Raw genomic sequence first — 25,097 nt, 5'->3', positions numbered from 1 at the left:
GGGGAGAAATGACAGTATTTGTGTATGATATCATGTGCTGGGTGTTGTTTTGATGTTCCTTGGTGTGTGTGGATGTACTGCCATGTAGTGTACTGGATGGTGTGGGTTTGTGGAGGCTGCAGCAAAAATCTGTGTGCCTCTCATGTCTAGATGATCCTTGACTTTGAGGACTTTGGTTTCTTGGTGTACGTGGTCTGTAGGTGTAGTAGCCGTGCTGCCTGTTATTATTTTTAGGGACTTGTTCTGTATGGTCTGTAACATGTTGTAGTGCGTTTTAGTGAGGTTAGAAGCCCAGGCAGGGCTTGCATAATTCATCAATCTATCTATCTATTGCCAGACGCCATAGTCCCGTAAGGGGTGGCCATTTGACATTGAGTTATTTGTTTTACGGAGAGAGGCGCTAACCCTCCACCAACCCATTTGTTGACACGTGGGAAGCACGTATAGTTCGGTTATATGGTTACCACCCAGCATTGTAAATGGTTTCTTGGCTTACAGGAAACCATTTGGCTTGTCACTCAATGTAAAGCCACCTGTAAAGGAAAGAAATGCAATATGAAGTGACAGGAAAGATGGGAGAAATAGGAAGAGAGGAGGGCAGGAACAGAAAAAGGAATGATAAAGGCTAAGGAAGAAGTAGGCAGCACTACATCAAGTGAGTGGATGATGGTCACCATTAACTATCACGTGAGTGAGAAAAATAGGAAATTTCCTGCAGTCTCCTGGAAGGACTGTCGCAGTCATCTTTAAAGTCCTTCCAGGAAGAACGCTGCAGTCAAACTGTTAAACTTCCCTTTTCAATCTTTTTAATATGATGTGTTTTGAATAAGGCACCACTTTTATGAAGGAATTACATTACACAAAAACAGTACCTCTACAGCTGTATTCTTATAGCTTAAGAGGTTCTCTAACCCCACTGCTTTTCCCTCTGTGTAACACTCTGATCTTTACTTTATGTCACTCTTTACCAGACAGTCTGAAGAATACAGCATAAGAAAAAATTAATATTGGGTAAGAAAGAAGTGTTAGAAATCCTTATGAGCTAACAAAAATACAACCCCTAGTATAAAGTTAAGGAATTCTTAAAAAAAAAAAAAATGATCTGACCCATTAGTCTTTACAGACATGGAAGGAGTGCGTAAGTAATGCCAAGCTCTGACCACTTTTAACAGCACATTTCAGACTCTTTACTCTTACACAAGCTCTTAAATTTTGTCATTTCCTACTAATGTGTTGCCCAATGTACCACATTCTTAAAAATTCAACTGTAGACTAACCATAGCAAGCTGAGTGGGCTGATTCCCAAAGTTGGCGACCCGTGCAGTAATCTGTGCCCACTCATCAGTAGAAATGAAAGGTAGCAGATATGTGAGGTCAGTGGCTGGGCCCGGCTGTGGAGGCTGCAGTTTTGGCAAATCAGGACACTCACAGTACCTGCGATGTGGATATTTAGTGTAGTGTCAACAAAAATACAGTAGTGCACCAACTTTCGCTACAGCAGGATTCGCGGAATCCACTTTCGCGGCATGCACCAAATATTCCCTAACTTCCACTTTCGCTTTTAAAAAATCGATTTTCGCGCACAAATTTTGGGTTTGGGACAATATTTTGAACTTTGAATTTCCTGCACCGCCCGCCCGCAACCCACCGCCATCTTCAATGACGTCATGTCAACACTCTGTCCACCCATTCCCGCCATTGTGTACGAGCGTGCTAGCTCCATTGTGTTGGATTCTCACGGTTCAATGGCCTCTACTATACCTGGTAGTGTGGGGAAAGGGCCTGGTGGTGTGGGGGGAGAGCCTGGTGGTGGGGGGAGGGCCGGGAGGCAGTGGTGGTGATAAAAAGTGGCCGGGACATTCAAAGTCGGGAGGAAAGGCCAAGGCTAAAAGAGAGTATCATGTTGGAGTGAAGAAGCGGCAGTATAATAATGAAATGAAAAGGAAGATAGTTGAGCACATGGACAAGGGCGCAAAAAACAGTGAAATCTGCCGTATATTTAACATCCCAGAATCGACAGTGCGTAGTATGAGGAAACAGCATGGTGGTAGCGAGGCAGCAAGAGGTGGCGCCAATACGTCTGGCGTGGCTAAATAAGCCCGCCACACGCCTCGGATACTTACCCCCAACATCCATTAAACACCTCAACCTGGTCTCTGTGGTATGTTTCTCCTCATATAATGTGTACTGTACAGTTTTTATTGTTTGTATTGTTTGTATCTCACAGAGATCAGTAGTGGAAGCGATGAAGAAGATTAAGCTGGGAAAGGCCCCAGGAATTGATGGAGTGTGTGGTGAAATGCTTAGGTATGGGGGTGAGATTGTTGTGGAGTGGATATGGAAGTTGTGTAGATTGGCTTGGGAAGAGGGAAGGGTTCCAGAGGACTGGAAATCAGGTATAATTGTTCCTCTGTACAAAGGAAAAGGGGAGAGAGAAGTATGTGGTAACCATAGGGGTATTTGCCTTCTTAGTGTGACTGGTAAAATATATGGTAGAATACTCATTGATAGGGTTAGGCATATGACAGAGGAGCTAGTTGGAGAAGAACAAGGGGGATTTAGGAAGGGAAAAGGGTGTGTAGATCAGATATTTGTTCTAAGATGTTTAGTGGAGAAGTATCTAGAGAAGGGAAGGAAAGTGTACGCTGCCTTCATGGACTTGGAGAAAGCTTATGACAGAATAGATAGGAAAGGTATGTGGAAGGTATTAAGAATATATGGAGTGGAGGGGAAATTGTTGAGTGCTGTGAAGAGTATGTACGAGGGAGCTAGGGCTACGGTGCGAGTGGATGGTGAGCTGAGTGAGTTCTTTGATCTCAATGTGGGACTGAAACAGGGGTGTGTAATGTCTCCTTGGCTGTTTAATATATATATGGATGGGGTCGTAAAGGAGGTACAAGGTAGGGCAGTGGATGTGGGGGTGGCCTTAATGAATGAGGGTGAGATTTGGAAGCTTCCGGTGTTGCTGTTTGCTGATGATACAGTATTGTTGAGTGAAGATGAATGGGAGTTGCAAGGTTTGGTGAATGAATTTGGGACAGTGTGTAGGAGGAGGAAGCTGAAAGTTAATGTAAACAAAAGTAAAGTTATGGTGTTTGAGAGGAATGAAGTCACAGAGTGTGCAGTGAGGTTGGATGGTGAGGATATGGAGAATGTGAGTGCATTCAAGTACTTGGGTAGTGTGATGAGTAAGGATGGAACTTTGGGGGATGAAGTACGTGAAAGGGTACAGCAGGGAAGGAAGGTTGTTGGCACACTGAAAGCAGTGATGAGAAATAGGGAGGTGAGTATGGAAGTTAAGAAGTCACTGCATGATGGTATTGTGATCCCTACCCTGACGTATGGAAGCGAGGCGTGGACCTTGCAAGAGGGGAACAAGTCAAGAGTGAGAGCAGTGGAAATGAGTTACTTGAGAGGAGCATGTGGAGTGACATGGAGGGACAGGTTGACGAATGAAGAAGTGAAGGAACGTTGTGGGGTAGATGTGGATGTGGTTGAAAAGATTAGGAGAAATACACTGAGGTGGTTTGGACATGTGGAGAGGATGGAGAATGAAAGACTGACTAAGAGGGTGTATGTAGGTGAGGTGGAGGGAGGGAGAGGGAGGGGTAGACCGAGGATGAGGTGGAGGGATGGAGTTGAGAGGTATATGAGGGAGGGGGGGGTGAGTTGGGGGGAGGGGAGTCAAATGGTGGGTGACAGAGTGACTTGGAGGCGTTTTGTGTGCGGCCACCCTTTGCGGGATTAGGGCGTCGGGCTATAGATAGATAGATAGATCTCACAATGCAATGTACAATAGTGATTTGATGTACTGTATTGCAAGTGAAAATGAAAATCTGATGTTACTTTAGGATAACCGGGAACCAATTAGCCTTTTTGCCATAAAGACAATGCCCCAATTTTCGTTAACTCTACTTTCGCGCATTATTTTTGGACCCAATTAGGCGCGAAAATTAGTGCCCCACTGTATTTCTATCCATCCATCATCCAATCCTACATTGCCCCATGAAGAGCTTAGGAGCCCAGGGCTTGGCAAGTTGGTTCTGACATATAAGATGAGAGTGAAACCAGTCATTAAAAACCTTTTCCTTTCTATTTATCTACAGTATGTGCAGTCAGAGAGAGTTTGCCTACTATTCCTCTACATACATTCACACTTTGGAAATATCCATTTTCCTCCCTGATGCATCATATCAAAGAGAAATATCCATCCATCCATCCATCATCCAATTCTACACTGCCCCATGAGGAGCGAAGGATCTGTAGGAAGAAAAGTATACAAAGCCTCTCCCAGCTTAGGAATGCCACCCAGCAGATGGTATGTGAAAAGTGGATGAAGTGAAATATTAGGTAAACTTTTGTCCCCAACAGTACCTGAACCCTCTTTCGTTCTAAATTTCCATTCCTTAATTCCTTCAGTATGAAAGTCACCATTTAAGCTGATAAAATATAATCAGGTGGTAGTCAGAATAAGAAATCAGTGACAGGCATACAAGGGGTTAATGGCATTTCTTAACCATTTGAGATTTCGATGATGTGTTTTCGCGTCATTTCAAATCCAACCTCAGAGATTCTGATGATGCATTTATGTGTTATTTTAAGATACTTTTGAAAAATATTCACCATAAATCATGTTTATGTGCCATAACAAAAAGCCTTGGGTATGATGTCGCAGATTGCTTGCTCTGTGTGTCAGGCAGTAGTTTCACAGTTTTGCATGGTTTAAACAAAACTTATATATCCTGATTAGTTTTTTTTTTTTTTTTTTTCCAAATATATTTCTACAGTAAGGTATAAAATTTTTGGTTTTCACCCAATTTCAACTCATCATTTTGACTTTTTATCATTTTTTTCTTCTTTGAAAATACAACGATAAAGTACAACTATTCAGCTTCAAAATAACACCACAACCAGCATCCTATCATTAAAAGTGTATTTACACTGACCAATCAAAGACTGCACAATGAATATGCAGCCATGACTCACAAAAAATTGTGCATCTTTTTCCTTTCGCTTTACTATGCAACAAAATGCAAAAATAACCATAACCTATATATCATTGTAATGGTAATTTATTAAAGTTTTGCATGGTTTAAACCAGGTTTATATAATTTTATTAGCTTTTTTTTCCAAATATTTTTCTATGGCAAGGTATAGAGTTTTGCTTTCACCTAGCTTCAACTCATCATTTTGCCTTTTTATTTTCTTTGTTCTTTTTTATTTCCTTTTTTTAACATACTACTATAAAGTTCAACTATTCAGCTTTAAAATGGCACCAAAACCAACATTCTATCATGAAAAGTGTATTTACACAGGGCAATCAAACAAAAATATCGTGGCACAAAGACGAGGGCCAGAGCAAGAGTGGCTGACTCCAGCACAGACATAATCTGCCTGGCCCAAAAACCTGATAGGGTTAATGTCTGAGTATGACAGGTGCCTCCTTATCTAAATAAATGTCAAGTGGCAGCCTACATACAACGAAAATAAATATTCATTACACATAATCTTAATGCCTCTTTGAAATATTAAATGGTTCTGTATTTGTGACTGAAAGGTACGAATATCACAAAATATTTCTGTAAACCTTATAGTATAAAGAAAGAAAGCAGGTTATACTTCACAGTACTCATGGGATAAGGTGCTTAAGGAAGCTGGTAGTTTTTGATGTTTGGAAGCTAAGTTGTGTTCATTAAAAATTCAATTACAAACAAAGCTATGTTGATATCCTAACTCAGAAAAAAAATATATATATATCTTTGCAATTCAAATGGTATGTCTATCCCACCATCTTCTTGAGAAAGAAAGAGATAGTAAAAAAAAAAAAAAAAAAAAAAAAAAAAAAAGTGTTTACCCAACATCTGTGGTGAGGAGGGTAGAATGAACTTCACCCCAGGAGTGGCACAGCAGCAGAAGACTGCCACACACATTATTGTTCTGCAGTAAAATGAAAGAAAAACAATAATAGTCAGTCTAACACTATCCATTTCAAGGTAAAGCAGCTTTACACTATGCTACTACAGTCCAAAAACATTTAAGGGTTGGACACTAATCTATATCTTTGACCTATTTTATAAAACAGAAAAACTTCCAGCCACCACAGAGAGAGTCAATAAAATATCTAGCAGCTATATAATATAAACAACAAAAAAAGGAATGTGAGGTTAAGGAGACATCACTTTAGGTGAGAAAAGTCCATGGAGAATTTGACAGTACAAGGTCCCAAGTTTCATCACTCTCGGATGACAATCTCGAGATTACGACAGTCCGCTAAAATGAAATTTTAAAAAATAAAAAAAATTAAGAAATAAACATAAAAAAAACGGGTTTTAAATTGTTGCTGTCTGTGCTGGCAGTGTTCAAGAGTGTGAAGACGATGGAAGAGTGAAAAAGTGGCGCCTAACTCTGCTGCCACCATCATTACCATGACGACAAGGACAACACGTGCTTGTACCATCATGACTTTGATGTATTAAAGGCTCTTGAGGGGCGAAGTGCTGGACCAGGAGTACAACACATTTTTTATTCAATAAAAATCATAAGTTCAAAAGTGTGTTTCATATTAATACCTGCTATCATAAGCGTATTATACATACAGCATACGATGTATGGTTGAAAAGTCCACATATGGGTTGACGTAACGTATAAATGTACGACGCACAGACAGAAATTCGAGTTATATACAAAATCAACTTATGTCATGTCTTAGGAATGGAACTCTAACGTAACCTGGGACCTTACTGTACAGGTATTGTAAGAGGTAAAATTGTGGATTGGAGTTACATGGAGAAACAGACAGACAAATGAGGAAGTTAAGGAGCATTGTGGCGTGGATGTGGATGTGATAGAAAGCTTTAGGAGAAGTAAATTTGAGATAGTTTGGTCACGTGGAGAGGATGGAGAGCGAGAGACTTACGAGGAGTGTGTATGTGAATGATGTGGAAGGGGGAGAGGGAAGGGGAGGCTGAGGATGAGATGGAGTGGAGAGGTATATGAGAGAAGGGAGTGTGAACTGGGGGAGGGGCAGTGAAATGGTGGGGGACAGGGCAACATGGAGGCGATTGTTTGTGGCCACCCCTTGTGGGATTGCGGCGTCTGGCCATAGATGGACAGAAAATTGTAAGTGAAGAGGACCTTTGCAATAAAGTGTGTATGCAAGTGACAGAAACTTTCTAGGTTACATGCTGAAGAAATTACTTTTCTCTGAATACCTGCATGTATGAGCATGACAGATAAATAGCCGAGAAATTTATGAGTACTTGTACTCAGGAACTCATAATACAGCAACAAGAGTGAGCTGCAGATGGCCTCAAAGGATGAAAAGAAATACTGTATACTGAAAGAGTATGAACAGATTTGTAACACTTTCCCGGGCCTGCCTTGTGTAACTTTTCTATCCCGTTCCACAGCTGGGGATGAGTTTCCAATGATATGAAGCTGTGTTGCCCGTGTTCACCAAATTGTGCCACGTACTTAAGCCATGAAAAATCACCCTAATGCATGACGCACCGACGTGTCATCAGCCTTGAATCAGTTGGCCAATGAACGACGTGTCGGTGCGTCATTGGTCCTGACTAGTGTTAAAAATACATTTTGAAAAAAAAAAAAAAAAAAAAGAATGGAGGTTCTGCTGGAAGAGGCAGACTATATAGTACAGAAAAACTTCATGGACCAGAGTGTGTGTGTGTGTGTGTGTGTGTGTGTGTGTGTGTGTGTGTGTGTGTGTGTGTGTGTGTGTGTGTGTGTGTGTGTGTGTGTGTGTGTGTGTGTGTGTGTGTGTGTGTGTGTGTGTGTGTGAGAGAGAGAGAGAGAGAGAGAGAGAGATCTGCTGTCTGAAAAGACAAGTTTGATCCCAGATTGTGGCAAGGAACAGTTGCTTACCAAGCTTCAGGAACACACTGTTACCCCATACAATGCAACATACATAATGGGCTGTTTCTAGGAGGAAATGTGGCATATATCTTTATATATGGATTGAAATAAGCTCAAATTTTTTTTGATGCTCAGTAAAGATAAAATGCTGCATATATTGGCCCGGAAGTGTGCATATCCATATTTCACTTTGTCCTCTCGCAGGCCACACTCATAAAGCTGGTCTTTGATTTTTTCTGGATAGTTTGTGACTTCAGGACATTGTACTTCATACATATATTCTTCATTACATTCTGTGTAGGTTAGTGCAATAAAAGATGTTCTCCCCCCACCTCCGACAGCAGTTTCACTAAGTCAGTGTTTATATCTTGGGGAAAATCCACTGCCATTGAATAAAACACACTGCTAATATCATCACACCACTCCTAATATAGCCTCAGAATGTACTGAGTAAGAATTGTAGATATTAGTGCCACAGTGGTGACTTGTGAAGGTGTGAGGCGTGTAGGAGGGCTGCTGGATGTCTGGGAATGGATGAGATGTTTGTAATTTGTGAGTGATAAAGAGAGTAGTGTCAGAGTTGCAGAGCATGTATAAATCATACGTAATTATACATTATGACTGTGTAAAACGCATATGAGAAGGAATGTAAAGCATTTATGGGGAGAAAAAAAAAATCAATAATACGTACAGGGAAGGATTAACAAAATTTTGTGTATGTAAGATGAGGATGGAAAACAATCGCAAAGCGTTTCTATGATGGTTGTGAATAATGTGTATGAACAGATGTACTGTATATGACTAGGCAAGTGTTTTAAGATCAGTGTTGGATTATGATAAATAAGTGTGATGTTCAAATGAGTGTGATGTTCACACAGTTATTCAATACTGTACAGTATATGTATGGACATGGTTTGGTGCGAGGTTAAAACTCAGGATGTAGAAAAACAGGCAGTGAAAGGAGTATCTCAAATCTGATGCATGCAGATAACTTGCCAGTTAATGGTGCAAATGTAGATAAAAGTATATGTAAAGTGATAAATGTTGAAAGAGTTGATTCTCAAAGTGCTCTGCTATTGAATGAAGAGACACTTGAACTTGCCAGTGAGTTGAAGTACATTCGTGTAGTAATAAACAGAGGTAAACAGGTAAAAGAAGTGAAGAACTGACTGGCTCAGGGAAGAACAGAGATAACTGCATAAGGATGTGCTATTGCCCACATTAATCCATCAATCCATCAATCCAGTCCAATGTTGCCCCATGAGGAGTGTAGCTGGTTCTGACATTTATGAGAGTGACCAGCCTCACTCATCCCCAAGTGACATTAAATGAGCAATAAGCCCCAACTACCTCTTGGATATAAATCTACACAGGCTCAATTCAATTGGAGTGCCTTAACTAACCACTAAACCACCAGATGCCATAATTTGGTTATACAGTTACCACCCAGCATAGTAAATGGTTTCCTGGTGTACAGGAAAACCAACTGGCTTGTCACTCAGTGTAGAGTCACCCACAGGCTGAAGGAAGAGGAAAGAATGAAGCAAAAAAAGACAGAGGAGGGAGTGTACAGTCACCTGTAGGCATAAGAAAGAGGAAAGAATGAAGGAAAGAAAGACAGAAGAGGACAGAAGGAAAGAAGGAAGGAAGAGAGGAAATGGCAGTCACCTGAGAGCAGCACTACATCGAGTGAGTGGATGGTGAGCACCTCCACCTTAATATATGAGATTTTGGCACACCTTGAGTGAAGTTAAAGAGTACAGTATATACAGTACCAGCAGTGGATGTGGAAATGTATAATAAACATAATAATTTGCTTAATATGTGAAGGAAGAGTCTCTGAATAATAAGATATGATTGTGTGCTAAGATGGTCTGGTTATAAGGAGAGAATGAATATAGACAGGTTGGTGAAACGAATATACCGTATATCTCAGCAGATATGGCAACCTTCAGATAAGAAGACCTCCATATTTCAGTCCGAGTTTCATGGGTTTAGCTCATATCGGTCATATAAGATGACCCCTAAACTACCGAACCATCTGTGATGAAGTTTAGGTCAGTGAGCATCAAACAACCGAGATGGTGATAAACCAGTACAATCCACTCACTTGATGTAGTGCTGCCTACTTCTTCCTTAGCCTTTATCATTCTTTTACTGAGCCTGCCCTCCTCTCTTCCTATTTCTCCCATCTTTCCTGTCACTTCTTATTGCTTTTCTTTCCTTTACAGGTGGCTTTATATTGAGTGACAAGCCAAATGGTTTCCTATAAGCCAAGAAACCATTTACAATGCTGGGTGGTAACCATATAGCCAAACCATACGTGCTCCTACGTGTCAGCAAGTGGGTTAGTGGAGGGTTAGTGCCCCTCCTCGTAAAACAAATAACTCAAGGTCAAATGGCCACCCCTTAATGGATTATGGTGTCTGGCAACAGATAGACAGATAGATAGATTCTGAGCAGAATTTTAAGGTTCTTGTTTTTGTACCTGGCCTATAAGACGACCCCTGCTTTTGGGGTGTTTTTATGATGATTCATGGGTTGTCTTACCTGCCGAGATATACGATATGTGAATGTCTCTGAGGGTGTAAGGATGTGCTGTGAAGCAAGGTGAATGAATATAATAAATGAATGTGTGAGAAAGTGTCGTATGGAATCTGCGGAGATTAGGAAGCTGACCTGCCTTAAGTTGCTTGGAAGAAGTAAGGAGAAGCATATAACTATAGTCACGGTGCACGACTTTGAGGTTTTCAGTATTGTACCCTGGCAACTTAGCATTCAAAAAAGCGTCCGACAGTGTATCATAATACACGAATCATAACATTATGCATGAATATATTATACACGAATATTATTATACACAAACACATTATACACGAATTACATGCGTCTCATATTATCAGACACACTGTTGAATGGTAGGTTGCCAGGGCACGATAATAACCTCAGAGTCGTGCGCTGCGACTATAATTAGTGTAACAAGTAAACATAACCTAAGAGTTAGCACAAGATGTGGGATAATCAAGACAAACATACAACGCAGTATGTGCAATGCTAAGGTACATACATGAGGTCTGGTGAGCATGCTGGCAACAAGACGTTTTATACCATGGATTGCCATCTTTGTCATGTACTCAGCCAGGGATGTGGCAAGACCTGCCACCATTGCTGCTTGCAGAACTGGAGTGGCCTGCAATACACCCCACAACACCACTACCACGCTGCTCACGAAATCCACTTCGCACTCTTGTTCTGCTGACCCAACACACTAGCATCAAACACTATACTTTATTCACTTACACTTGATCTAATACTGCCATTTCTACATTTTGACTGTTGAGTTTTTATTACAGATTAACACCAAAATACAATGTTAGTCACAGAAACTACTATGAAAAGGATGTAAAACCACAGTACTGTATTGTCTTATTTCGCACTTGAGCTGCACGAAATATTCTCCAAAATGATGAAAATCTCTGCCAAGTTAAAGTGGCTCAACTAAAACAACCTTTAATTCCAACCCTTTATACTCCTGAGGACATCAGGACATACAGTAAAATGAACAGATGAAATTCATAAATATGGGGAAATGAATAGCCAAGCTAACAATATGCCAACAACAAGTACGAATACAGAAAACTGAAAGAAGCCTATGCCCAACACTGATGATACAAGATATTATATTCACTGAGCTCAGTGACTGACAATACAATTTATGGTATGCAACAGGTTCACAAGTTCCCTTTCTTGATCTTTTTTTACTCTGAAGTCCATAATCTAGTCTAATAAAATCTATAAAATGATACAAAGTTTCCTTATGAGGAATTCCCATACTGAGGTTAGCCAAGGTACAGTTGATATTAGCACTAGAAGCTCAACCAAGTGCCAAAACCAGCAAATTACTTTCCAACAGTTGCTGGTAGCTGTTGAGGGAAAAATACATTTGATATGTAATATGATTTGTAACAATGTGAAAATCTCAGCTTGACTTTGACTCTACGTTCAGTCACTCAAAGGAAGAATCACTGAGAGATAATACTTGTGGCTGAATGTTTCATGCCTAAGAATGATGATTAGGTGACCAGCTTGCAAGCTTGCAGCCACACATCACACTAATGGCACTACCTCCCAGGGTCAATGGTAGCCACCCATGTACCGCCTAAAAAGTCCAAAATGAACTGCAAAAAATAAACAACTAAATAAATAAATAAATATCAATTAAAGTTCCACTGCTATCTCATAGCTGATTTGTTAATTTCCTCTAATTTACAGTGCTAGTTGTTGGGAAGAGATGTACTGTTTTGCAACATATCTCTGACCTTTAATGAAGATTGTTTGTACTGTGCCAGTCCAAAGAAAGAAGCATATTCATTAGGGTTTTATTCTAAAGGCAATGATGCCTCAGCCATCCTCAGCTGGGGGATTCCGAGAAAGCAAGGTGTTAGGGATTATGATCATGATGAATGCTATTTACATTAACTTCAGGGACTGTCACAATAAAGAGGCAACACCGAGAGTTTATTTATGTCAATCTATCCACCATTCAACCCTTTTTTGCCCTGGCCAGTGGCCAACTCAGTCCCAACACTGAAGACAGAGGTGATCACCCTCACTTCCCCTTCAGTGGCATTGTGTGAGCAATAAACCCCAACCACCCCTGAGATGAAAACCCTTACAGGCTCCATCTAGTTATAGCACCTTAACCTATTAGACCACATGGCTTCATCTGGTTATATAGTTACCTTCTAGCATAGCAAATGGTCAGGTTACACAATTTTGTTTATCACTCAGTGTACAGTCACTAATACTACATACACATACAAAGGTATACCTCGATATACGAGACCCCTAGATGTGATACCCCGGCTTAGTGATGGGGGTAGAAATACCACCATACCCCAGCTTAATGATGGGTTTTGATTTTCGTTTACCATTATTGATAATATTTAAGACTAAAATTGTCTGCTTAGGTTGATTTATAAACTGTTTTCAGACTTACATTAATGTGTTATAGCCACAGATGGGGTGAACATTGTCATTTTGGGGTACAAACTACTAAGCTTGATTTTTCCAGACATATATTTGATGATTTTCAGATTACTGTATATATATATATATATATATATATAAATACTGTATATTAATCACTCTCTTCTTAAATGTTGGGACCAACTGCCTAGCCCCGGGCTCCTACGCTCCTCATGGGGCAATGTAGGATTGGATGATGGATGGATGAATATACATATACACACAGTAATCTCTGTACTATCCGGACGCCCACTTTCCAGACTCCCCACTTACCGGACATTGTGGGCCTGGACCTTCGGAACCCAAAAATGGACAAAAAAAGAAAAAAATCCCCCCAAAATCCAAATTTTTTCCCACCCGTAATTTGAAATTGCTGCACGGTCCCCGCCGAACAACTGTTTACACCACAGCCCCTTCACCCCTTCCTTCCTCCCCCCCCCCATCTCCCCTCCCCAGTCAGGGTTGCCATTTGGTATTTTCATTACCAAATGTGGGCCAATTTGGTGTTGAAAAGTTCATTTGGTAGTGAATCAGCATGATCCATTACCAAACAGATTTTTCACATGTACACCTATGAAGATATAGAGAATGGAGACGGTGGACTGTCTGCTCTCTTTGATTAATATGCTAGCATACACAGCGCAACAATAAACATGCTGCTGATTATAAGGAGAGTGATTATTTCCATTTGTATATATAACTAGTGAAGAATAAATGATTCCTTTAAGAATTTGGTGATGAAAAGCTAAATTTCATAATAAAAATTGAGGAGTTTGGTAATGTGGCCGAGCTCAGATCTGGCAACCGGATAGTACAGTGATTACTGTACATATATAGATAGATAGATAGATAGATAGATATACTGTAAGGTACAGCAACTGGGCACATACTTAAGTTATTTGCAAACTTTCCTATATAAAATCAATAAATCTTTAATTTTCTGATCTTTTCTGGCAGTAATTGTATAACTAAGTCTCCCAGCAATAACATATCTCAAAATTAACAATTAGAAATAGGAAAAAGCAGTCCACTGACCCATGCAGGTACAAAAGTGAAGTTTTCGAGAATTCACCGAATCCCCAACATTGGAAACACTAAGGGTAAGTTACCTACAGCTACTGCAAATTGACTTAGGACCTCCCCCCACAAGGTATTAAAAAACACAGAAATCATAGTACTGTATATCACAATGTTTGTTCATGAAATTCCATTCATTAATATGAAATAATGTTTCCCTTGTTTTTAAGGACCAGTTGGATGCATTTTGGCATGGAATCACTTGGATCCCTAAAGTAACCTAAGGACATTTCTTTGCACCAAACATTTCTCAGTTCAGTCTTGAGGTTGTCAAGACTGGGTGTCTTCTTCTCTGTCATGATTTTCTTCATCTTTTCGCAGCAGTTTTCTACTGGATTTAGATCCAGACTGTTGCCAGGCCAGTCGAGGACCTCAATCCAATTATCCTGAAGCCATGTTGTCACCTTTCTTGACTTGTGACATGGAGCTGAATCGTGCATGAAAAAGTCACACCCATGAATAGCAAAAAAGTTTAACAAATAATCTTTCAGAACTTGAATGTACCGACCACCATTCATCAAGTTTTAGAAAGAAAGTAGAGGCCTCTTCTTCCCATTTCACCTGAGAAACACTCCCATACCATTACTGATTGTGGGTGTTTAACAGTTGGCATCGTGTAAGCAGGGTCATATCAACTGCGGGAGGCAGGGTGACGAGCCTTGGCAGAACGCATCTGGAACACTTTATATGTGCTTTCATCGGAAAACATAACTTTTCTCCACTCATCCGATGTCCAGTGTGCCCACTTCTTGGCAAACTGAATGCGCTGCTTCTTCATGCGGTCAGTGAGAAGCAGTTTCTTGTCTGCAGTGCGGCTTGGCAAACCCAGCTCCTTCTGCAAGCGGTGTTGGATAGTTCGAAATGAGATGTAACAGCTGGGGATGCATTCTCTTCAATTCTCCAGCTGTCGGTCGAAGATTCTTGATTACTTCCCTCTTCAGAAGCGTATCTATTCCTCTGGAAGTCGTCCTCTTGTTTCCACCGCCATGCTTGTGCTCTTGTACAATGTCAGGTGGCAGGCCGCACACTGCAGCAATAATCTTCATGACGGTTGACTCTGCGCGTCCAATACGTTCACAAATCGTGTTGATAGGGACATTATCCTGCCTCAATGCAATGATAGGGACCCTCTCATCCCTTAATCAGTACTTTCCAGGCATGATATCTCAACTCTAGGAAAATAACAGGGCAAACAGTAATAAACATGAAAAAAGAGGGAGGTGCAAGCTCAGAGCGACGGGAACATAAACTCCCACTCTCGTTTCTGGGCAAGCACTGACGTGCTGAGTGTTTCACCACCTCCCACCAACACCAGAGGAGCTGCCAGTTACTTCTTGCCCAAAAAATTCACTTGGTAGAAGTGGAAACACAAAGCAAAGACAGATAACTCTCCCATAGCAATTCTGTGTGTAGGTCCTAAGTCAATTTGCGGTGGGTGTACATTAGGAATTTAGCTAGAGAACTCTACTTAGGCTCATTTTATTGGACACTGACAAAGATGTCATGGAAACTAATAACATGTTTCTACAGTTATGCATTACTGGGTATATGGCAAGGGTAACTCAAGGGGGGCTAACTGGGCACTTCTGCGAGCAGCAAGCAGTCACATTAACTTATTATCATTATTTACTTTCTATATATGTCTCAAAGACTCCTTGTCATCTATTGCTATTTTGCTGAGCCTCAGGGATGTACAGTTGCGGACATATCAAACAGAAACACCCCTTCCGCCAGCGAGGTGGTGTGATGCTCTCGGCATCTGGTAACACTGTTAGGTATGGAACTTCACCAGGTTTCGTTTAGTCGCTAGGACGAACCAAACGCGATGATCACTGCCGCTGTGCGCAGTTATTGGTGGTATAGAAATTATGTCCTGCCTAACAATATACTGAAAATACAAACATTTTGTGAATATGGTAATAAAATGATTTCACACCATACATATTCCTATTATATTCAATTGAAATACACAGGTATCGTGAGTGTGACTTCCGAAAAACAACATGATTCATACAACATACCGACGGCCAACATATAAGCCATTACAACATTATCTGCATTCCCGCACCTATCATAATAATCACAAAATTACCATGACCCACCTCCTCCATAACCGTGAACCTAAAACTGGTAAACCTCCTTAATTGACGCAATTCCATAAGAGCTGGCGTTACAGGGGGAGGCAGGGTGGGGCACCTGGGAGGAGGGAGGAGGGGGCCATAGAGGTCAGGCTAGTGGTAGGAGGGGGGGGGCTCTATAGGAGACGAGTAATGGGGTGGAGGAAGGTGGACTGTGGCAGGAAGCTAGGATTGGATGGATAAATGATGCGCTGGTGACATGGTGCTAATTCAGCTATAGTTTAACGTTGATTACTGTATGGAATTTGAGTCAGGCCGTTAAAAGTTACGCATACTTTGGCACGTTATGCAGTCTACCGCCATGTTTTGTTATGCCGTCTATAGGACAACCTACTCCCCACGGGTTGGCACATGACAAAAAACCGTGCATTATTACTGTATGGTGACGACTGTCTCATCACATGGTGATATTTTATAAAACATCCCTAGACTGATCTCACACCTGTTGTAAAGGCGACTGGGAGCTATTCTTGTTACATGGGAACATCGTTGATGACGACTGTGATATCGATAGCAGAGGAGGGGGAGGGAGGAATTTTCTCTTGCCTCAATACATAATAGTTAACCATATATATATATATATATATATATATATATATATATATATCTATATATACATACATATATATATATATATATATATATATATATATATATATAGCCCGGGGCTACACAATTTGGTCCTAACATTTACGATGAGAGACCAGCCTCACTCATCCATGAGTGGCATTACGTGAGCAATAAACCCCACTCACTCGATGTAGTGCTGCTCTCGGGTGTCTACCCTTTCCTCTCCTCCATCCTCCTTTCCTTCCATCCTCTTCTGTCTTTGTTTCCTTCATTCTTTCCTCATCCTTCTGCCTACGGGTAACTTTACACTCCCTCTTGTCTTTCTTTTCTTCAGTCTTTCCTCTTCCTTCTGCCTATGGATGACTCTGCACTGAGAAACAAGCCAAATGGTTTCCTGTACATCAGGAAACCATTTACTACGCTGGGTAGTAACTATGTAACCATATTTTGGAGCCTGGTGGTTTAGTGGCTAATTACGGAGCTCCAATCGGATTGAGCCTGTGAAGGTTTATATGTATATATATATATATATATATATTTTGGTTGGTGGTGGCGACCATCAACCACTCACTTGATGTAGTGCTGCTTACTTCTTCCTTAGCTTTTATCATTCTTTTTCTGTGCCTGCCTTCCTCTCTTCCTATTTCTCCCATCTTTCCTGTCACTTCTTATTGCTTTTCTTTCCGTTACAGGTGGCTTTACATTGAGTGACAAGCCAAATGGTTTCCTGTAAGCCAAGAAACCATTTACAACGCTGGGTGGTAACTATATAACCAAACCATACGTGCTCTCTAGGTGTCAACAAGTGGGTTGGTGGAGGGTTAGCGCCCCTCCCTGTAAAATAAATAACTCAGAGTCAAATGGCCACCCCTTACGCCACGGGATTATGGCGTCTGGCAATATATATATATATATATATATATTATGTGTGTGTGTGTTTTGGTATGTATTTTTGTAGGGGTTGCCAGTGCTACACAAGGAAGAAATTTATGGGGAACGCATACCTACGGTTGCCCTTGTCTGCTGCCGCATGCATGGTGTATTGCCTCGTTTCCATAAACATTACGTATTATATTTCCGTTACTTGCATTAACTGCACTGAAATCTTTTTCAGGTTCCGCGTGATGCTGGTCAGTAGCCTATACACCCTTCACCTGAGACCGTCTGACGTGGACGCCTATATAGCTGTCTTGGCTCCAGCGCCGTTGTTAGGGATGGAGTTTCGGGGATTTAACCCTGAATCTTTTTTGTGTAGCCCAGAAACTGTGTGTGTGTGTGTGTGTGTGTGTGTGTGTGTGTGTGTGTGTATGTGTGTGTGTGTGTGTATGTGTATGTGCGTGTGTGTGCACGTGCGTGTGTGTGTGTGTATCAGGAAATGAAATTGCATTAAAAGTAAGCTATACTGTATTTAATTCCATCCATAATTACTGTAATGTTTGTACGATTTTATACGACACCGGACACTAGTTAGCCTACTACTTCCATTACTGTACACACCATTACACATCAAAAGAAATGTTTTAAAATCAGTTTGATACAACAAACTGCAGTACTGTATTTTAGACTGGTTTCTTCGTTCAATTGCTCTCAGATGGCAGGAAATACTATCATGAATAAAAAAAAAAAGAAATCTGGGGAAGCATACGCCCAGGCCCACCTAGGACTCGTGCCTTCGTCACTTGTGATTATACAGAACTTTGAGCTAAGCCCCCTATGCCCTGCTTGACTCCACTCCTCATATATATGCTTATCATGAACATTCATGCAGTGTGAACACTACTCGGTTATTTAGTTTAACAAAACACTGAAGATAAATTGTGTGCTTGCGTTTAATACAAGCGATTTCTGTAACTAATGGCATTATTGATGTAATATGCACGTGCTCAGACTGGAAAACTGCAGACATTACAATCTTGTTCCACCATTACTGGTTCCAGGATTTGTGAAAGAATGCTTTGGTCATACCACAGTTGCTCAGTATGAACCTAAATATTAGTAATAACCACTGGCAATGTGTAAAATAAACTGCCAAACAAGGCATACGGAAAACGGTAACATAAACCTGGGTTAAGTAAATCCACCTTTGTTTTACATCGATGCCATAAGGATATTAATGAGACACAAAGAGACCTTCATTACTGTCAGACTGTTCATATTTATTGGTGATAAAGGAAAAAAACTACATAGGCCTATCCCTACTCTGTTTACTGTATCAGTCGTCATCCATGATGATACTACGTGAATCCCTGTCCACACTAGGGGACAGTCACTGGCGGCCGCTAGGGAGAAGTCTGTATCAGACAATTTGTGGCAAGTTTGACAGGCAGGCCAGTGGGCAGTCCGTGCCCATTGTTGAGTGAAATAACCAGACACTGCCCGTTTTTTTTTTTTTTTCTTCTTCTTTTTTTTTTTAGTCCAACAATTATTGTTCTATACAATGCTATTTTTCGCGCACAAACTGTGCTGGCCATTGTCATAACGCACTCAGGCGCTGTCAACTACCTACTCACTGGCCACCTACTCTTCACAATTTGGATAACATCGCAGTCGTGCCCGAGATTCCATCAGGTGTGGACAGAGTCCGCCGGTCACTGCATGCTAGTGAGAATGAGACTTTAGGCTACAGGAATAATTTCCAATCACTATAAAAACAGCTGTAACATCTGACAAACTGTAGGGACGTGTCAAATATCTGCACATTAACAAATAGTCACCATACTCATAATACAGGGTACTGAGCCACCAAATGGAAAGTGTCGTGAATTGCTGCAAACCATGACGGTCAATTACAACACGTGGCAACGTTAATACTGTATAACGTTTCATGGTCTGACTGTAAAATGCCACATTCTCCATGAAACAATGAGTTGGCCCAGTCATCACCTTGTAAACTATCCATCCAATTGTAGTTCCTGTCGTATACCGAAGTCCACGTCCCGTACTTCATCACCCCTCATCACCTCTCTCATCTAGCTCTCATTTCGACCACTACTGCCCCCTTCCTCACACTCCTCCTTCCTTCTGTCTCCCAGGCCCCCCACCCCCACCCTGCCGCCTCTTGTAGGCCTTGAGCAACCTTCTGTATGTAATGAAATTGCTTCGATTTCAGAGGTCTACCATTACCAACATCATGCTCCCGATTGTAAGGATGGGCGTCATGAAAATATTCTGTTCATTGATAGTAGTGGGGACCCTGATAACTATGACTTATATAAGTAACTGTTAACTGTTGCATGGTTCATGACTCGAAACTAAATCAATCATGAAATCCATGTCATTCTTTATACCTGCCATTATGTAGAGAGTGTATTGTGTGACAGTTTTAAAAAATAACCATAATAATGACATGCTATTATCCGTATATTTTCTGGCGGAACATTGCTTACATATTCTGTTACCACCAATAACTGCGCATAGCATCAGTGATCACCGCGTTCGATTCGTCCTAGCGACTGAACGAAACCTGGTGAAGTTCCATACCTAACAGTGTTACCAGATGCTGAGAGCATCACACCACCTCGCTGGCGGAAGGGGTGTTTCTGTTTGATATGTCCGCAACTGCACATTACCAGGCTCTGAATCGGTTTGCTCCTTTGCCCACAGAATCGCAGTGATGGTGTGAAACTACAAGATCCTGAGTAGCAGGAGTACACCTGTTTTCCCTGCTTACCATAATGTCACCCAAACCCTGAAAAATCAACTTAATCTATTCTAGAAGCCAAACACTTTGACTAGAAATGTTTCAAGTTTGTTTAATTTGTTGTATTACAAGTTTCCATAGTGTAAGTCTATGGAAAAAACAGGTGCACTCCCAGTACACAGGATTATACCAATTTGAGGTTTTCTTTATATATTTCCATGTTTAACATGTAATGCCTGTATAAGTTTACGTTTTTAGTAGCAGTCACTGTGATGATCCCCTTTATAGAGTCAAAGAAGTTGCATCTGTTATCACTGTGTTCTGTGATGACTGAAATCTTTAGTGGTACTGTACATTTTAGGCACCAAGAGTTAGAACTGTCTATGTCAGGTAATGAAACCTTAAAATAGTAATACCTGCTTAGGTTTATGTTATTTAGTAGCACTCAACAGTAATGAGCACCTTCATACAGTAATAAAAAAGTCTGGGTGCCCGGTTGCCCCGCTGTGTGGGGTAAACAGGCATCCATCGTGTTTTATTTCTAAGCAAATCATTTTTTTATCCTTAAGTAGGTGTCTGGTTCTAAAAGGTAGCCCTAAATCAGTCATTTAAAAACATTTTTCACTTTTACCAAATTCCTGCAGATCTCTATAATACTGACCAAAAAGAGATAATAATTGTGCCCAGTTGCCCCACTTTGAGTTCCGAGTACGCGGTCCCCCTTGTACGCGAGGATCTATTTATTTTTTAATTTTAGTGTATTTTTTATTAGTACGCGAACTGAACTCCTTGTAAGCGAGATGGGCAGCAAAGAGTGGCCTAAATCCAGGGTTACCCCGAGTACACGACATTGCCCCCCCAAGAAGCGATAACAGTAGCCTACACTCCACCCACCTTCAGCCATATTCTTGTTGGTTTAGTTAAGCCATATCCTTGTTGATTTACCTAGTAAAGCTATATTCTTGTTGGTTTACTTCATCTTTGGCAATATGTCTTAGACAGTTTCCCTGTACAGTACAATACTATGTTTGAAAAGCATCTCAACGGTTGCCCACGAAGGGGAGTGCTGCCCACATGTAATTTTTTCCATAAGTTTATGTATTCACAGTATGCAAATTCCTAGTATGCAACATCCTCTGCTGCCCATATAGGCACTTACTAGGAGGATATACTGCATATATATATATATATATATATATATATATATATATATATATATATATATAAGTAATCACTCAATTATCCGGATGCTAAGTATTCAAATTTCTTTGTCCATTTCCGAACATAAAATTTCCGACATCGTCATTTGGATGGCCTACAAATTTTAAAAATCGGTCGGGCAGCTGGCTGGCCCCTCTGGCCATATACAGGTAATAGACCACAACCACCAGCAGAGCAAAAGTGGCCCTCCACCTCCTCACCAAACTGTCGAAGTCCCCCGGCCGCCTGAATCACTCAGATGCTATCGGCTGCACACGAGTAATACAGACCCTGACCCACAAGCTGAGCAAAAATGGCCATCTAGCCATCTGCCTCCCTACCAAATGATGAAACTTGCCTGGCTGGCCTCTTGAGCCAAGCTGCGCACTGCTGAAGAACCTAACCCACCAGTGGAACAAAAATGGCCATCGGCCTCCCTACCAAATGATCAAAGTCGCCTGACCAGCCAGTAGAGACACGGCAATGCTGTGTTCAGTGGCACTTAACACACATCCCCACTCATTGTCCAGCTCCAACAGTTGGACAAGGAGGAGTTTTCCAACATTTGTTACGTGATTACTAGTGACGGGCAATACCAGTGATTAAATTTAGAAATGATACCAATTACTTTGTTGGCCAGTATCAGTGGTATCGACTACCAATACCGATGGCTACATAGTTTCATAGTTAATACCTTTTCAGTTTGATAAACTACCTAATTTTTAATACAATCACTCACAACAGAGGGGTACTGTACAGTACAGAACATATAGGTAGGCTACTGGAGGATATTTGTTGTTTATGCATTGTTTTCTTAGTGTCTGGCATTATACCGGATATTCCTGTGTGTTTTGATGTCTAAAAAACTGAAAGACCAAAGAACACTGCCACAATGGGAGCATTCACGTGAAGAGGAAAATCTGCCAGACACCGCCAGAAACTATGTCTCGTTTTTGTTTCTGCGGGCTAAGGGGCTCTTAGTTAAATTTCAGTGTTATTTTTCTGATCGATAATTACCATACTGGTTAAGCAAATAGCTTTAAAAAATGTGAATCACTCTTACTTATGCTATTTTACCCAAAATATCGCCAATAAAATAATATATTTGTATACCCCTGGGGGTAGGGGGGTTTTCAAGAATACTCCCCCAGTATCCCTGCTTGTCATAAAAGGCGACTAAAAGGGTTGGCGGAGGGTTAGTGCCCCTCCCCGGAAAACAACTAACTAAAAAAACAAACAAGAAGCCTCGGACAAGGACTGACCAAACGTTGACGACCCAGGACCGGACAAAGGACTTGGTAATGTGTACATGGAATGTAAGAGGAGCGAATGATGAGGTGAAAGAGAGAGAGATTGTCCAGGTGCTTGAGGATGCGAAAGTGGATGTATGTGGAATAACTGAAACAAAATGGAGAGGAGAAAGTGTGAGAGAATGGGAGTATGGATGGGGTATATGTGCAGGAGTAGATGAGAATGAGAGGGCAAAGGAAGGAGTGTGTATAGTTGTGAGTAAAAGATGGAAGAAGAGCATAAGACAGTATGGATCAGTTGGGTCAAGGATTGTGTGGGTAAAGTTGAAAGTTGGAATACAAATGTGGGCGATTGTGTGTGTGTATGCGCCAACGCAAGATCGTGCTAGAAGAGTGAGAGAAGAGTTCTGGACAAATGTGGAAGTGTGCATGGAAAAGTTTGGAAGGAATGAGAGAGTGTTTTTGATCGGTGATATGAATGGTAAAGTTGGTAATGTGAAGGTGGATGGAATAGTTGGTGAGTGGGGTGTGCCTGCTGAGATAGATGAGAATGGGAGTGCGTTAGTGGACATCTGTGCTGGGAGGGGTTGGTAATAGCCAATACCCTCTTCAGGCATAAAATGATCCACAGGTATACATGGCGAGTGATGAGAAGGGTGGGTGGTGAACTGAATGAAAGGAAGGCAATGATTGATTATGTGTGTGTGGATGAAAGGATGCGAAGATGTATATTGGATGCAAGAGTTTATAGAGGTTGGGGGAGTGGCCTTTCTGACCACTACTTGGTGGTGGCCAGAATTAGGATGCAAGTAAGATGGAGGAATAGAAGAAGGGAAAGACGAGAGGAAGGAGTAGTTGCAAGGAGAGTGGAAAGGTTACAAGAGGATGAGAAAAAGGCAGAGTATAAGAGAGAAGTGGAGGAACGATTGGGCAAATATGAATTGGAGCAGATGGGAGACGTGGAAGGTGTGTGTAAGATATTTACAGAAGAAATATGTGCAGCATGTGATGTGGTGTGTGGAAGGAAGAGAAGACGGAGGGGGTGCAAGGAACAGCGTGGTGGACTGAAGAGGTGAAACAGGCTGTGGCACAAAAGAAGAAAGCATACAATGAATGGATGAGAAATAGGGGCGTGGAAGAAGTTGAGAGGCAGAAGAGAGAGTTATATGTGGAAAGGAAGAGAGAGGTGAAAAGATTAGTAAGAGAGAGTAAGAAGAGAGTGGATCAGGAATTTGGAAGGAATTTGAGTGTAAAGTGGAGGGACTGTAAGAAAATGTTCTGGAGAGAAGTGAAAAGAGTAAGACAGGGTGGAAGTGAAGTTAGCAGGGGAGTGAAAGATAAACATGGTAGATTACTAGTGGAGAAGGGAGAAAAAGTGAGCAGATGGAGAGAACACTTTAAGGAATTGTTGAACGTAGAGGATGGAAGTAATGCGAGTATAAGTGGCTGGGGAATGGCTGGGAGAAGGAGGGAGGTGAGAAGACAGGTAGAAATCAGTAGGATAGAGGTTGTGGAAGCAATGAAGAAAGTTAAATCGGGAAAGCCCCAGGAATTGATGGAGTGTGTGGTGAGATGCTGAAGCATGGGGGAGAGATAGTAGTAGAATGGATGTGGAAGATGTGCAGATTGGCCTGGGAGGAAGGTAGAGTCCCGGAGGATTGGAAGTCAGGTATAATTATTCCCTTGTACAAAGGAAAAGGGGAAAAAGAAGTGTGTGGTAATCATAGGGGCATTTGTCTTCTTAGTATAATAGGAAAAGTGTATGGTAGGATACTTATAGACAGAGTTAGAGAAAGAACAGAGAAATTAGTTGGAGAAGAACAGGGAGGCTTTAGGAAGGGAAGAGGTTGTGTAGATCAGATATTCATTCTTAGATCTTTAATGGAAAAGTTTCTAGAGAAGGGAAAGAAGTTGTATGCGGCTTTCATGGATTTGGAGAAAGCATATGACAGGGTGGATAGACAAGGATTGTGGAAAGTGTTAAGAATATATGGAGTAGTGGGGAAGTTGTTGAATGCTGTGAAGAGTATGTATGATGGTGCTAAGGCTGCAGTGCGTGTGGATGGTGAACTAAGTGAATTTTTCTCTTTGAAAGTTGGTTTGAAACAGGGATGTGTCATGTCTCCATGGTTGTTCAATCTGTACATGGATGGGGTAATAAAAGAGGTACAAGGTAGGGTAGTGGATGTTGGAGTGGCCCTGGTGAGAGAGGATAGTGTTTGGAAACTCCCTGTACTGTTGTTTGCAGATGATACTGTGTTGTTGAGTGAAGATGAAGGGGAGCTGCAAGGCTTGGTGGATGAGTTTGAGAGAGTGTGTAAG

General features: G+C 41.2%; 1 protein-coding gene across 1 annotated transcript in view; it reads right to left on the bottom strand.

Annotated features, from left to right (window-relative positions):
• The window catches only part of LOC145411414 (uncharacterized), a 122,714-nt gene that overhangs the window by 44,922 nt on the left and 52,695 nt on the right, over positions 1-25,097 (bottom strand). Inside the window, exons 7-9 of the mRNA XM_080281454.1 lie at positions 10,940-11,124; positions 5,855-5,937; positions 1,278-1,434 (exon numbers count right to left, since the gene is read on the bottom strand). Coding sequence (XP_080137580.1) covers positions 1,278-1,434; positions 5,855-5,937; positions 10,940-11,124 — 425 coding nt within the window. The remainder of the gene's footprint in view (positions 1-1,277; positions 1,435-5,854; positions 5,938-10,939; positions 11,125-25,097) is intronic.

Source organism: Coenobita brevimanus, chromosome 89 (genome assembly GCF_032717465.1).
Source record: "Coenobita brevimanus isolate Jiangsu-jjx chromosome 89, ASM3271746v2, whole genome shotgun sequence".
Taxonomy (NCBI): Eukaryota; Metazoa; Arthropoda; class Malacostraca; order Decapoda; family Coenobitidae; genus Coenobita; species Coenobita brevimanus.
Note: the sequence above shows the minus strand (reverse complement) of the source record. Positions and strands in the feature narration are given on the sequence as shown.